A 15267-nucleotide genomic window follows, 5' to 3' on the forward strand; every position below is an offset into this window, starting at 1 on the left:
TGAAGAAGATACTGTATCTTCTGGTACCATAAGAGTTCACAAATTTACTAAAACTTTTTCATTAATCACTTCTCAAACTCTGATATCTGTGGTATCCCAATGTCCCTAAGTAAAAAAGAGGTTCAGAATGCTCTAGACCACCAGAAGAGTCAGCCCCAATGGATAGTTTCTGGTTTTCTCAGCTCTAGTTCTTGCTTTCTTCCACAATTTATATACAGAGTTTCCTCAATGGACAATTTTCATGGTTAAAATACTTTATGTGAATTAGGACTCTTCAAAAACTGAGAAATTAAACCAGCATTTTCTGTATAAAGAATCTTTTTTGCTTAGTCAAAGGGGACATTTGACAACTAAAATAAGCTATGACATTACCTTAATGCATTGTCTCCTACTCCAAGACACCCACGCAGACTTAACTTTCGCAAGAAACCACCACATCTTTTAGAAATATTCTCTACTACTCGGCCCTATGAAAACAAAGAAAAGCAAATAAACCACTCCCTTTGAAAGCATTTAATTGTGGTTTCAACATGTCTAAAGGAATATGAAAGCCTTCAATTAATTTTATTTTTCCTTCCACTCATTTAAAAAGATCTAGCCAATTTGGAACCAAATCTCAAACATACTTGAATCTACAAAGCCTTCTCTAATTAAACATCTAGTCATTCGTCTATGCATTCCACTGTTATTTACACAATCAATAAGATATTCTGTACTTGAGGAAATGTTGCTTTCTACTGTTCATAGGTCACCTCATAAATGTCATTTTGTTCATTTTTTTTTACATGTAACTAAGAAATATTTAATAAAATAAATAAAAAACATATGGGGGTGAGAGCCAATACTATCTACAATTGGTTTTGTGTTCTCTTCCACATTAGCAGTGTCTATTCTAGTGCTCTCTTTAGGGCACTTAATGGAAGCTGGCTATATTGAGTGTACATTTTTATATGCTTCAGGTATACATACATAGATAATTATGGGGGGGGAGCCAGTTTAAGATCAGTGGGGAAAACGTAGAAACAATTTAAATTAAAAGCAATCTCTATTCCATTATGGTGTGAAGAAGACAAAATCATGGCTGCAAAGTTTCCTCAAAGCTCACTTTCATTTATTCATTTGATTATTCATTTCACAAATCTGGTATATTGCTTGACGGAAACCATTTCTACTGGAGCACTAAGAAATGGAAGAATGAGATGAGGGGGGAAAGGATTTGGGAGGGAGAAATTTTTTAAAAATCTTTAGCACAAAAGCTCTTAGTCTGGATTCATGGTTTTGTCCAGAGGTATTTTTAACAACTTTTCTAGAAAATCAAGAATGGTAATTATGAGCTTTCCTTTAGCTTTCGATTTTCATCTAAAGACAGGCCACACCCACTAAGGGCTAAAATCGCAAAAGGCAAATTTTGCAATGTGGCATCAGGTTTCCTCTCTTCATCAAAACCATACCTGCATACCTTCACCAAAACCATATCCAAAATGTTCAGTCTTAGGAGCAACATACACAGAAACCATTCCCTAAACAAGACACAAATTTGCTTGCTCTTTTAACAAAGATAAAATTACTCTTTAAAATGAGAAAGCATATATTGACTCTTTAAAATAAGAAAGCAAATGTACATAATTCCACTGTGAAATTTTCTTTGGTTCTTTTCCAAAGAAGGTTCTGCCTGACCTTAAAAGTTAAAATGAGCTTTTGGGACTCAAGGTTTCCCTGAAGTTCAAATGCATTCAAATTAATGATTTCTTTCTTTCTTTCTCTTTCTCTGTCTCTGTCTCTCTCAGGAAAAGGAGGGTTATACTAATTGTATTAATCTGGTCTATACAGTAATTACACTTTAACAAGAGAAATGGGATCACATATCACATATAATTATACCTCGATATCCCTCTGGAAATCAAACAAGTCAATTCGCTGCCAGTTGCTGCCATCTAGAGCTAGAACATTCCAAGCCTAGATTGGGGTGGTGGGAGAAGAGAAGAGGGGGAAGAAGAGTACATAGAGTTAATTGAAAAAAAGAAAAGTCAGTGTGACCTAAATCAATCTTCATGAAAGTCTACTTAAGATTAAAACAAAACAACACAACTTCCACAAAAAACCCACAGATAATTCATACTACACAATGACTATGAGAGATATAAAATACTCTCCAAATACCATGATCAACCTGAAAAAGAGCTGCCCTTACTTTTAACCAATATAGAACATTCACCTTAGTTCTTCCTACACTTAGATCCACAATTACACAAAAAGGTGAACGGATATGGAACCTCTTGACACATTGTAGAAAAGTGCTCAATGTGGGCAGTCATAGCAATGGTCAGAGCAAAACAGGCTATAGGATAAGGACTGAAGCCAGAAGCTATTTTCTAACTAGAAGATTTGGTCTTCTTAACCCAGGGAACATTAGTTATCAAAGGAACTGACCAGCCTGAAATTGATAAGCCTGAATTAGATGAGGATCTAAATTAGATCCTCAGATCTAATTCTAAATTAGATTTTCAGATCTAGATCTAAAAAATTCAGATCTAAATCAATTTAGTTTCACCAGAGGTCAAACAGTGTCTCCTGCAACATAAATACATACATGGTTAGATGATCATCACAACACCAGTATTATAAGCAGGTTTCATTATAATTCAGCTATTCTTACCCTGGATACTTGAGCACAGCGACACAATGTAACAACATCCAGAAAAGAGAATATTCTAAAATGAAAAGAAAAAATTTATTGTAGAATAAAATAAGTTTGTCTTAATTTTAGATACACATAACATAACAAAATGGAACACTTTAAACAAAAAGACTAGAGGCAGCTAGATGGCATAATGGATCGAGTACTGGCCCTGGATTCAGGAAGACCCGAGTTCAAATCTGGCCTCATACACTTGACACTTAACTAGCTGTAAAAGGCTAGGCTTTTTAATTCTGTTGGAACTTCACAAATAAAAGGACGTAAAACCTCAGCAGTTTTTTTTAAAGGACTAATACCACTCTTACCCTAAAAGTGAAAAATTTAGTTTTTCACCTTACAATACTGTTGACAATAAACACTTATTATTTATCAACATGACAGCAACAGTTCAGTTAAAAAACCTGAAAAAAAACCTGAAGTCAAGAAAAATGGATTCTAAAGCAACAAAGTCTCACAAAAAGCAAAACAAGGGTGTTGCCCTATTTCTATATAATAGTGGTAGACGTATATGGTGGTAAAAGTGTAAACACTTCCCCTCTACTAATAAAAAGTTATACAACTGCTAAAAAAGGAACAACAAAAGTCATTGCAATATCTATAAAATAGTAATGACATTTAGTTAGAATCTTTCTATCACCAATTCTAGTTCAGAAGCCTATAAAAATAGAATGACTTTAACATATCAATGACAAGAAAGGATCAGGACTTTTGCAGGCAACAGTAAATATAAGCATACATTAGGTTTGAAGTGGACAAATGTCTACCTGACTATGACCAGATCAATTCTACCATAGGCGATCTATGTAATGTGGTTGGGTATGTTGAAATCAACACTAAATGGGTCACTTTTGCATGAAACACTTTTCTCCATGAATATTCAGGTCATATTGGTCCAAAAAGCTAGTTTTTGTTATTGAAAATGTTATTTTTCATCACCTTCAATTTTATTGATGTTTCATTTTTACATTAGATCTTCAAAAAAGGTCTCTTGTAACAGTTAAGTAAAATTATTAACAGTGACCTAATCTGAAAGTGCATGCAACATTTCACATCTGTGAAATCCTCTAAATCCTGTGAAATCCCCCAGCCTCTATTTAAAAAACAAAAATAATAGAAACCCATTTCCCTTCCTGTGATCTCATCCCTATCCCACTGGGTAAAAAAAAAGGAAAAAAAATTTTTTCTAAAAATGCACAGACATGCAAAACAAACCCCCCTAACCGCTGTACTCGAAATCTATCTATTCTATCTCTGTATTCTAAAGCTCTCTAATGGATAGCACATTAATCTTCTGGAATCATATATGGTCAATGTCATAATTCTTACAGTTTTCAAAATGTTTTTATAATGCTGTCATTGTATAAATTGTTTTCCTAGTCCTATTCATTTCATTTTTTATCCATTTATGTCTTCAAATGATTCATTTTTATATTTGTTAAAAAATACTGCCTCTTAAATTACTAGTTTCTTTTGCCACCACAGAAAGATCTGTTATAAAACATTTGTATACCTTTTTCTCTTTTGTATAGCTGAGTCAAAGAGCATGCATTGTTTAGTAACTTTTTGTGTATAATTTCATATTGCTTTTCAAAATGGCTGTATCCATGTGTAGTATCCCCCAAAGTTTATCAATATACTTGTTTTCCCACAGTCCCTCCAAAATTTATCAATTTTCATTTTTTGGTCACCTATGCCATGATGATGGTTGTGAAATAGAATCTCAGAATTGCCTTAATGTGCATTTCTCTAATTAGTAGAGATCTGGAGTGGCTATAGATACCCTGGGTTTCTTCCCTTCAGAGCTGCCTGTTCTTAGACCATATATCAATTGAGGAATGGCTCACTTTCTTATAAATGTCTAAGATACAAGGAATTGATTCAAATTTACAAGAAAACATTTTGTTTTCTATGATTCTATTCCTTGTAAGCCATGAACTTTTCTCCTATTCATCCAACAAGTAATTTTTTAAAATATAATTTTGTTTTGAGAATTTCCCTGTCATCCTTTGTGATAACAAGAATGCTATAAAACCATTTGGTGTAGAGTATATCACATGATCCTTTATTCGATAATATATAGACCTTATGCACCTTAGTATGAAAAATTCTCAAATCCACTTTAAATATAAAAATGTTTATCACATGACTGATTAAAACTGAGTTGGGAGGGTTAAGTAAAGGGCTAATTTAGTAAGGTAATGAAACTGATCTACATCCAACAAGCTCTGTAAAATGTTATTCACAGATAGGTAGAGGTTTCCTGATTGTAAGACCTGAGAAGCAATTACAATGGAAACAGTAACATCAAATTAGTTAGGTGGATGTAGGAGTACCATAACGAAGCCTGGAGTATATACTATCCAGAAAAATAATCACAGTAGTTACAGCAATATTGGAGCATCCCCCTGACTTGCAATAAGCATGCCATGATTACTATATCAGTTAGCTAGTCAAAGGACAGATGCCTGTTTTTGGAAAAGAAAATGATTAATTTTGATAGGGATGGCATGCAAAGCCTTTTAAAATTTCCTTTATCACCAGGTCCCTCAACCTTTGTGTCTACCACTTTATTTTTTTTTTCTTTTTTAGTTTTCAACATGTGCTTTTGAATTTTAAATTTTTCTCCCCGTCCCTGTTTAACTCCCTCCCCAAGAGGGCATGCAATCTAAGTTCTACATATACATTTCTAATAAATATATTTTCACATTAGTCATGTTGTAGGGAAGAATTAGAACCAATAGGAGGAACCACAAGAAAGAGGAAATAAAACAGAAGAAAAAAAAAAGAGCAAATAATATGCTTCGATCTGCATTCAAACTCCATAGTTCTTTCTCTGGATGTACCACTTTATTTCTTACCTAACCAGAAAAGAAGCTTATGGTGGAAATAAGAGAAAAGGAAAAAGAATTGGTGAATGACTCAAAGATATCAGGTGCTGGGTAACACAAAGATTAGTAAGAAAGGGTAGAAGAGCATGCTTTTATGTAGAACAGATGAATGACAAGGACTTTAGCCTCCTGGAATATGTAAAAGGTTATCACTGACACTCTAACTGCTTAATAAGGAACAACAATCAGTGAACAAGCTAACATGTTAGTTCTTCAAAGTGACAGATGAATCTATAGTGACATGAAAGAAATGCTTTAAATCACTAGTAACTAGAGAAATGCAAATTAAAACAACTCCAAGGTACCACCTCATACCTTCCAAATTGGCTAACTGGACAGAAAAGGGAAATGATAAATGTTGGTGGAGATATCAAAAATAGGACATGAAAGCACTGTTGGTAGAGTTGTGAACTAATACAACCATTCTGGAGAACAATCTGGAACTATGCTCAAAGGGCTACAGAACTGTCATGCCTTTTGACCCAGCAATACTACTGAGTGTGTATCCCAAAGAGATCAAAAGAAAAGGACCTATATGTAGAAAAACACTTATAGCAGCTCTTTTTGTGGTGGCTAAGAATTGGAAATTGAGAGGCTGCCCAGCAAATGACGAGCAAGATGATTTCAGAAAAACCTGGACAGACTTACATGGACCAATGCAAAGTGAGGTAAGCAGAACCAGGAGAAGTGAAGGGAGCAGAACCAGGTGAACAGGCATGACTTTAAACAGAATTAGAAGGGCAGGATTTTAACCATTTCCCCATTTTAAGTCCCACAAATGGAATTAACTTCCTAAGCTCCCTGCCACACTGCTGAGCATTAAGAAGTGTTCTTTTGTTAGTAATAAGCAAACTAGAAACTCCTAAACAGGATTCCTCAAAACTAAATCAGTCTTTAAAATAGTTTAGTAAAATGAATTTGTGAATGAAAACTTCCCAACTTTCTACTGACAAAGAATATCAGTATTAAAAAGTCAAATATACTCACTTTTTAAAACATGGAATTACAAGAAAAACAACAACAACAAAAATAACCTCAGCCAAAGAAAAACTTCAACAGCCAGCAAACTGGCACAGGTGACAAAAGAGAGCAGTCAGTGTTGGAGGAGTTGTGGAAAGTCAAGCATACTATCAGTTGTTCATGGAATTTTAAATTGGTCCAAATGTTCTGAAAAGCAACGTGGAATTATGTAAAGAGAGTAACTAAAATACCCATACCTCCGACCCAGAGGGTCACACTGCTAGGTATGTACCCAGTCTGTGATAAAAAGAAAAACCCCAAACACACCGAATACTTTTTGTATGACCTGGAAACAAAGTAAATTTCCATTAACCGGGAAATAGCTAAACAAAATGTGGTATGTAATTAGGATAAATATAGAGAAGCATAGGGAGACTTAGATAAACCAATGCAAAGTGAAGTAAGCAGAGCCAGAAAAACAATATATACAACTTCAACAATGTAAATGGAAACTAGGTAACAGAAGTTAAATGCTGTGAATCAACAATCTTAGTCATCAAGAAAAGGTGCATTTTAAATCCCTTTCTCATCTTTGCAGAGATGATGAGCATTATAAGTGTGGAAAAATTTTATTATACTAATTAGCTTTGCTGAACTAATTTTCCTTCTTTTTTATTCTTTGAGTTAGCTCTCTAGGAATGGGTAGAAGAGGGAAATGTGGCTCCAGTGAAAACAAAAGGTATCAATACTTTTTTTTAAGCATTAGAAAAGGAAAGCAAACATTTTATAATGACATGATGTGCTAATTTAAATGGTTGATTTTGACTTTGCAAAAATAGATGGATTGATTACTATAGTAAATTAGACAAACTCAATGGGATAGCTTAATTTGAAGTACGCCGTTCACCAGGCAGTAATACACACAGAAAGGCAATGAGATTTATTCCTATTACTTTATAAGCACATCTTGTTTAGAAGGAAAAAAAAATCAAACCAAAAGACAAGTGCCCAGCAGTAATGGTGTAGGGAATAAATGTTTACTGGAGTGAATTCAAACAAAAGTAGTAAAATAGAGGGTCGTTATTCTTGAAGATCTTTAAATTGTTAGTGTTTCTTAAAGATTTTTATCAAGACATATATACTAAAGAACTAGAGAAGAATACCTTATTTATTTCCATTGTTAAATTGTGTGGTTGAAAAACAAATGCTCCAAGATGGTGGTTCCCTTATAGTGGTCTCAACAATGGTCTAAGCAGCCTGTGCTAAAAATTATTTAATGGCATCTTAAGCAATAAATAATTCCCCACTGTATTACAAACATATTTTTTCCTCTATGACAACAAGCATATGCATGTTTGAAACAACACAGGTTTGTTTCTGCAGCAATTTGAAACTGTATAACTATTTGTGTTTGTGCAGTAATTACATCAAATTCAATCATTTCTGACTAACTGCAAATTGTTCTTAACCCATTATCAAATTGTTGTAAAATCACCAAAAGAATCCGACATTTGAGCACAAACCAATTTTCAATGAAGCATGAGCAGACATGTGCAGACACCTTCATCCGCACTCTGCATATTGTACCACTGTGGTTCTTGTTTCCTCATTAGCGCTGTAATCATATGATTAAGATGTTACTAACGTTTACATTCCTGCAATACAAATGTCAGGCTGTTTGAAAACCATGATCATGCATGGACATCACATGCCATACTGAGACTATCAAAAACTACAGAGTCATAAGCTTTTATTACCTCTCACTGCAATATCGACTGTTTTCTAATTTAAACATATTTTCTGCGTATGTTACTATTTTTCTGTCTGGAATAATATTATAAAAACAGGTTAGCACATGGTCAATCAATCAGTAAATTTCCTGTGAGAGTATATAGCCAATGCTTCAATGGTAGAAGATAAGTCAAGTCTGAAGAGATTCTCTCCTTACAAAGGTTAGTTTTCATATGAACATTGTTAAAAAAAAAAAAAGAAATATTTTATATCTGAACTAGTGATTCATTTTTGTCAACTTGTTAAGTGGCTAAAAATAAAAAATGAATTGCCATCTCTCAGCAAGAGATTTTGTAAAATTCTACTTTCTATCACACCTGTATAAGCAAGTATTTTCATTTGCTTGTTTTAAATAAAAATACAAAAATACTCCATGCACACCAGATTTAAGACTCTAGTATTGATCCCAATATTGTAAACCTTTGTTTAAATAAAAAGTTCAACGTAGAATTTAGGCTTATATATCATTACTGTACTATGTTATTTTCCAAATTGTAACTTATATTCAACAAAATTTATAGAAGAAATTTAATATAAAACTAAGCATATGTGGTCTTGCTGGAGTATTTTGCAATTCTTAAATGTTCCACATAAGATGTTTATAATTATAGAGTTCTATAATTTTTACATTTATAATAACAATATAAAACTTAATTTGGAGCTACAGGGGCAACAGTTATCATTTTCATTATTCTAAGCACTTAATGAATCTAAAAGAATATTATGAGTAGTACATTAAATTGTCATGGGATTTCACAACATGTTACTCTGTTGCTGAAAGGGGATTTTGTTCACAAAATGTTGGGAGCTACCACTCTTAAAAGCTCAAAGAAAGAAAAGATGAAATCAGGCCTGAAAAAAGTCTAAGTCTCCATCACCACTTTTCCATAATCTCCTAAAACCTGGCTTCTGCCTTTCCTGCTCTAAAGGACCTATGACCTGCTTTGTTCTGGATATTATACTTCATACTATTAATGTAGCCCAAGTACTTATTAGCTTTTTTTTTGGCAGCCACACCATACTACTAACTCACAATGAGCTAAACTCACTTTTGTACATGAATGCCTCTCTTCCCCATTCTGTATTTGGAATCACAGAATATGCAGATGGAGGGCCAGAGATTATTTTTATTTCAGACTAGAAAGAGGTTCAGAGATGTAAATGACATACTTATGCTCCCAGACATAGGTAATTCATGGGAAGAACTATAATCCAGGTCTTCTCTTTCCACTAGACAACAATGCTTCTCACTATACCACTTGTGGCACTAATTCTGTTTATTTTGAGGTTAGTCAAGCTTAAATTTTGAAAACATTCTGTAGCTTTTCAGTATTTATCTTTTTTTTTAATTAATGAAAATTGACCATTCATCCCTTCTCCTCTCCCCCTCTCAACAAGAAAAACAAAATCCTTGTAACAAATAAACATTGTCAAGAAAAACAATCTCCACATTGGCTACATCCAAAATAAATGTCTCAATCTGTAGCCTAAATCTACCACTTCTCTCTCAAAAACTAGGTAGCATATTTTATCAAAAGTCAAATTTTCTATTCATCTGTGGTCTTTTCATTAGGAATGCTTGTACATCCTCTATTTCATTAAATATCCATTTTTCCCCTGAAGGATTATACTCAGTTTTGCTGGATAAGTGATTCTTGGTTGTAGTCCTAGCTCAGGAGTGGGGAATCTGCCCTCTAGGTCCTCAAGTGCAACCCTTTGAATCCAAACTTCACAGAACACATCCCCTAAATAAAAGGATTTGTTCTCTGAAACAGGTTCCCCACCTCTGTCCTAGCTCCTCTACCCTCCAGAATATCATATTCCAATCCATCCAATTCTTTAATATAGAAACTACTAGATCTTGCGTTCTACTGACTGGGGTTTCCATGATATTTAAGTTGTTTCTTTCTGGCTGTTTGCAGTTGGCTATAATATTCCTGGGAGTTTTCATTTTGGCGTCTCTTTTAGGAAGTGATCAGTGGACTTTTTCATTTTCTGTTTCACCCTCAGGTTCTTGGATATGAGGGCAGTTTCATTTTGATAACTTCTTGAAAGATGATGTCTATTCTCTTTTGTTGATTTTTCTGTTGTTGATTTTGTTGATACCTTTAGGTACTCCAATAATTCTTAAATTATCTCTCAATCTATTTTCCAGCTCAGTTGATTTCTCAATGATTTATTTCACATTTTCTTCTATTTTTTTCATCCTTTTCATTTTGTTTCTTGATATTTCATGGAGTTATTAGCTTCTATTTGCCCAACAGTAATTTTTTGGGGGGGCTAAGCAATGGGGTTGACTTGCCCAGGGTCACACACCTAATAAGTGTTAAGCGTCTAAGGCCGTATCTGAAACCTCTCCTATAATCATAGTACATGTATGACAATCTCCAGTATTCTCCTTCTTTGCTAACACAAAGATGGCAAATCACTTTTCTCCTAAAGTTTCCATTAGTTCCACTTCACCAAACCAGATCATTCTTATGTCACAACTAGAATAATTAAAGACATTTAACATAAACTAAGTGGGGACGAAACAAGACAAAATTTTTGGAATTTCATTAGAATCTCAAACTCCATTGGACTTTAGTTCAAAATTAAATAAGAATGTACTGAATATCTTTGATGTGGCAGGTACTCCATAGGGGATGGGAAGTGGGGGTGGGGGGAGAGATATAAAGATAAAAAGAAAGCCTCTGCCCTCAAAAAGTTTATATACACAATCAAAACACCTGAAAGATACCTGTGTTGTAAAGGAACCTGGGAATTCAATGTGGCAGTGGTGAGAGAAAATATTTCAAACATAGAGAAAAAAGCAAGGGGAGATGAGATCTGTTTTTGTCACATTTACTTAGAGAAGCCTAATGGACACTCAGGTGGAGACGTCCAACAGGTTCAAGCACTATTTCTTACAAAATGTCTTTACCGAAAGGCACCTTTCTTATACTGGTGCCATAATGGCCTTTTAAAAGTTTTATACTCTCCTACAGCTGATGACAAATACTAAATGATGACATACCAGAATCCCAGATATTATGTGAAAATCTAACCTTCCAGCTGTCAGTAGGAGTCATTATGGTGTAGTGAATACTCATTGCTTTCTCCATTTTAATTTCCAGTTCTGAAAGCTCATGACGCTTAAAGGAGAATGCTAGAACAACAAAAAAAGTAGCCTAGTAGGAACAAACCTCTGAAACTTGTTTTCTCTCATTCTAATCCCATGAAGAATCTTTCCTTCTCTGAGCCCACTAAAGAATGAACTTGTAGGAGAAAGGATTTCTTTCTTTACCCAAAGTGAATGTAAGAAAAAATGCAATGTTCCCTTCATTCTAACCAAATAGAACAGAATACAAAAAGTATAAAGAATTTAAGCCTCCCCAAAAAGAAATAAGGAATTTTCACTAACTTTCCAGTCTACAACCAAGCTTAATTTTTACCACCGTAAGATCCATGCTCATCTAGGAATGCTTTTAAAAATGCATGTTTGGGGGCAGCTAGGTGGCCCAGTGGATGGAACACACACTCCCTGGAGTCAGGACCTTCGTTCAAATCCAGCCTCAGATACATGACATTAGCTGTGTGATCCTGGGCAAGTCACTTAACCCCAATTACCTCAACCTTCCCCCCCAAATCATGTTTGTTCCTGAGCTTCTATACAGAATGATAAATTCTTATTTGCTAGGCCAATAGAATTAATCAGCAGGAGTCATAGTTTGGAAAGCAAAATTTATTCTAAAAATAGCAAATAATTTCATAAGGTTTTCTATAGTTGGTATTTTACTCTGTTTGGAACCCAAAGAAATGCCTATAATTTCAGGCAATCATGAAAATGCAATTTTGGTTTTATATTTCAAGTTGCAGATCTATTTTGAATTAGCCAAAGACACCTGCTGAAATCTATTATGCCGTTAAAACTCCTTTTTACTCTTAATAGAATTAAGGAGGATCAAGACCATGATTTTTTGAATTAATAATGTTAAATATGCATTTAATTCTCCAAGAAATGGATAAAGGAAGACAGATTAGCACAGATAACAGTAACTAATCTAAGTAAACAATTAACATGAATCCACAATCACTATTCCTTGTGTTACAGAATGAATGCTCAGGTTTCCACAAATGCTGAACCAGAACATGAACGTTAATGTTTCAAAAGAAGCACCCAAACCTTCAGAAGGCAAATGAAAATAGTAAATAGTTCAGAAAACTGGAAAAACACACCAGAACTTCTGCTTTTATATGGTTTGTTTACAAAAGATCTAGTCAGACTTTCTTGAAACTATTTTTACAGATCATGTTCTTGTCAAGGAAAATTATGTATGATTCATTTTCTCCTGTCACAAAGCTAGCTCTAACCTAGAGACTCTTATTACTTTGGGAGTCTTTGAGAAATCACCTTAACTATTCCCAACGAGGTAGCTGTGGAGTTAAATGGTAATAGAATATATAATGGTGAAGATACCAAAAGAAGCGGTAGTACATAAGCTAAAAAGAAGAGTTTAGGATATTTTTTCCTTTGTTCACCTTTTTTTAAGATTAAAAAAAGTTTTACTATTGCTTTTCAAAATAACCTACTTCCTGATTACCCTAAACCACCACCTCTAGGAGTGAAAACAGTTTAGTCAAACTGAACCACAAAACTACTACATCTGACAAGGCATACAATATTCTATTCCCTCACCTTTACTGGAAAAGAAGAGAGTGAGTTTCAGCACAGGTTCCAGGGACCAAGACTAATTATTGCAATTAATCTCAAGTTTCAGCAGGCAACTCCTTCAAAAGGAAATTTCATTCTTTGCTATCTGCCATCACTATCATATTAAAAAGCACTGCAGAAGGTACTTGTAATAATTCCTAGCAAAATACTATGGTCTGCATCGACTGTCTAAATCTACCACTGCCAGAGTCAAAAGGGAATAGGAATTCATTCTTTAGAGTAAATAAAGTAACTGTATGTTTGAATGAGAGAGTGTCTTTTAAAATTCATCAAGTCATAGAGCAGGAAAAGACTTCAAGGAATGGAACAGGCAGTCCTCAACTTACCAAAGGGTGGTGCTGTGTTTATGTGTAAGTTGGTTATTGGGAACTTAGAAGATTTTTCCCATGTAAACATTCTAAATGGTGATTAGATCTCCAGCCCAGTTCACAAAAGCCTATTTACCCTCACAAAGTAGGTGAAATTGTACCAACCTAGTGAACCTAAGTTCACATCAGAGAACTTGAGAATTAAAAGAGACTTCAACCTTTCTGGTCTGGCCAATACAAAACAGGAATCTTCATCATAACAAATTAAGTCTCTGCATAAGGCATCCCACTTTTAGAGATTTAGTGCTAGGAAACTTTTCCCGGTATCAAGCCTAAATTCCCTTTGAAAATTCTACCCATTGCTCCCAATTCTGTTTTCTTGGGCCTAATGGGATGATTTTTTTTCCCTCTTCCTAAATCCTCCTTTACACGACAGTCCTTCAAATAATGAATGAGGGCTATCATATTTCCCCTCAGTTTTCTCTTCTCCATGCTAACCATGCCCAAGTCTTTTAATCCCTTCCTCAAAAACACAGACTAAAGGTCATCACTATACTTGTTGCCCTCCTCTAGGCACTCTTCAGCTTATCAACATCCTTCATACACTGTGACAGCCAGAATTGCTAAAACACAATATGCCAGATGAGCTCTGAAGGAGGTAAAATATAGTGAAACTATCACTTCCTGATTCTTGAAAGTTATGCCCCTCTTAATGCTGCTCAAGATTCCTATAGCCTTTCTGGGTGCCATATCACACTACTGACTTCTTTGTAGTGTGAAGGCTAAAAAACAAACACATTTTTTCAGAACTGCTGCCTAACTGTGCCTCCCCACTCTTGCACTGAAGCTGATTTTCTGTACATAAGTATAAAATCACACACAAACCCCAAAACACTTCACTTTATTAGATTTGATCTTACCTATCCAAGTCCTTTCAGATCTTGACTGCCATATGTATGTTAGCTCATCCTACCAACTTATTGTCATCCACACCTGCTGAGCATGCCATCTATGCCTTTATTCAAGTCTTTGAAAAAAAACATTCAACAGCAAAAGGGCAAGCACAGATACTTGTGATATGCCACATATATGATTTCCTGCCTTGCTGACACTGAACAATTAACAATTCCTTTGTAAGTTTAGCCATCCAATTTTGATTCTATCTCCTATTATCTAAACTTAAAGTATTATCTACTATCTACTATTATCTAAACTTATCTATCTTTTCCAAACATCCAAGTAAAACTATATCCACAGCATTCCCCTCATCTACCAGTTAGTTTAATAATCCTGTCAAAACAAAACATGAGGTCTATCTGGCAGGAACTGTTGCTGGTGAAGCCACACTGACTTTACAATCACTGCCTTTCTAGGTTTTCTCCAAACATCTCTTTAATGATCCATTATAGAATCTTCTCACTATTCCTTTCTCTATTTTGGTAACTGGGACATCTGTGGAAAAGGGGGAAGGAAGGGTGTCTAGAAGTACCATATATAAAGCAAGAACCAGCAAAATGGCTGCATAAAAGTTGATCAGTGGAATAAATCAGGTATTCAACATACAAAAAACAAATGAACACAATAGCATGGTGCTCAACAACCAAAAGCCCTCAATTAAGGGAGTAAGGACTCACTATTCAACAAAAACTGTTGGTAAAGCTGAAAAGCAGTCTGGCAGAAATCAGATCTAGACAAAAATATCTCACACCATACAACCAAATAAACTCCAAGTGGATACATGACTTAAGACATAAAAGATAATATAATAAGTAAATTAGGGGCAAGAGAGAAATTAGTTTTCTAATCTATAGACAGGAAGACGTTGATGACTAAACAAGCAAGAGAGGAAAAAAGATAAAAGACAATTTGATGATACAAAATTAAGGTGTTTTGCACTAACAAAACCAA

The 15267-nt window shown here is 34.6% G+C and overlaps 1 protein-coding gene across 2 annotated transcripts in view; it reads right to left on the reverse strand.

Moving 5' to 3' along the window:
* The window catches only part of FBXL20 (F-box and leucine rich repeat protein 20), a 108546-nt gene that overhangs the window by 27692 nt on the left and 65587 nt on the right, over positions 1-15267 (reverse strand). For both annotated transcript variants that reach the window (XM_020997551.2, XM_020997552.2), the window contains exons 3-5: positions 2657-2711; positions 1882-1956; positions 373-467 (exon numbers count right to left, since the gene is read on the reverse strand). In XM_020997551.2, the coding sequence (XP_020853210.1) occupies positions 373-467; positions 1882-1956; positions 2657-2711 (225 nt within the window). The remainder of the gene's footprint in view (positions 1-372; positions 468-1881; positions 1957-2656; positions 2712-15267) is intronic.

The sequence above is a fragment of the Phascolarctos cinereus genome, unplaced genomic scaffold, assembly GCF_003287225.1.
Source record: "Phascolarctos cinereus isolate Bilbo 61053 unplaced genomic scaffold, phaCin_HiC Scaffold_5;HRSCAF=322, whole genome shotgun sequence".
Taxonomy (NCBI): domain Eukaryota; kingdom Metazoa; phylum Chordata; class Mammalia; order Diprotodontia; family Phascolarctidae; genus Phascolarctos; species Phascolarctos cinereus.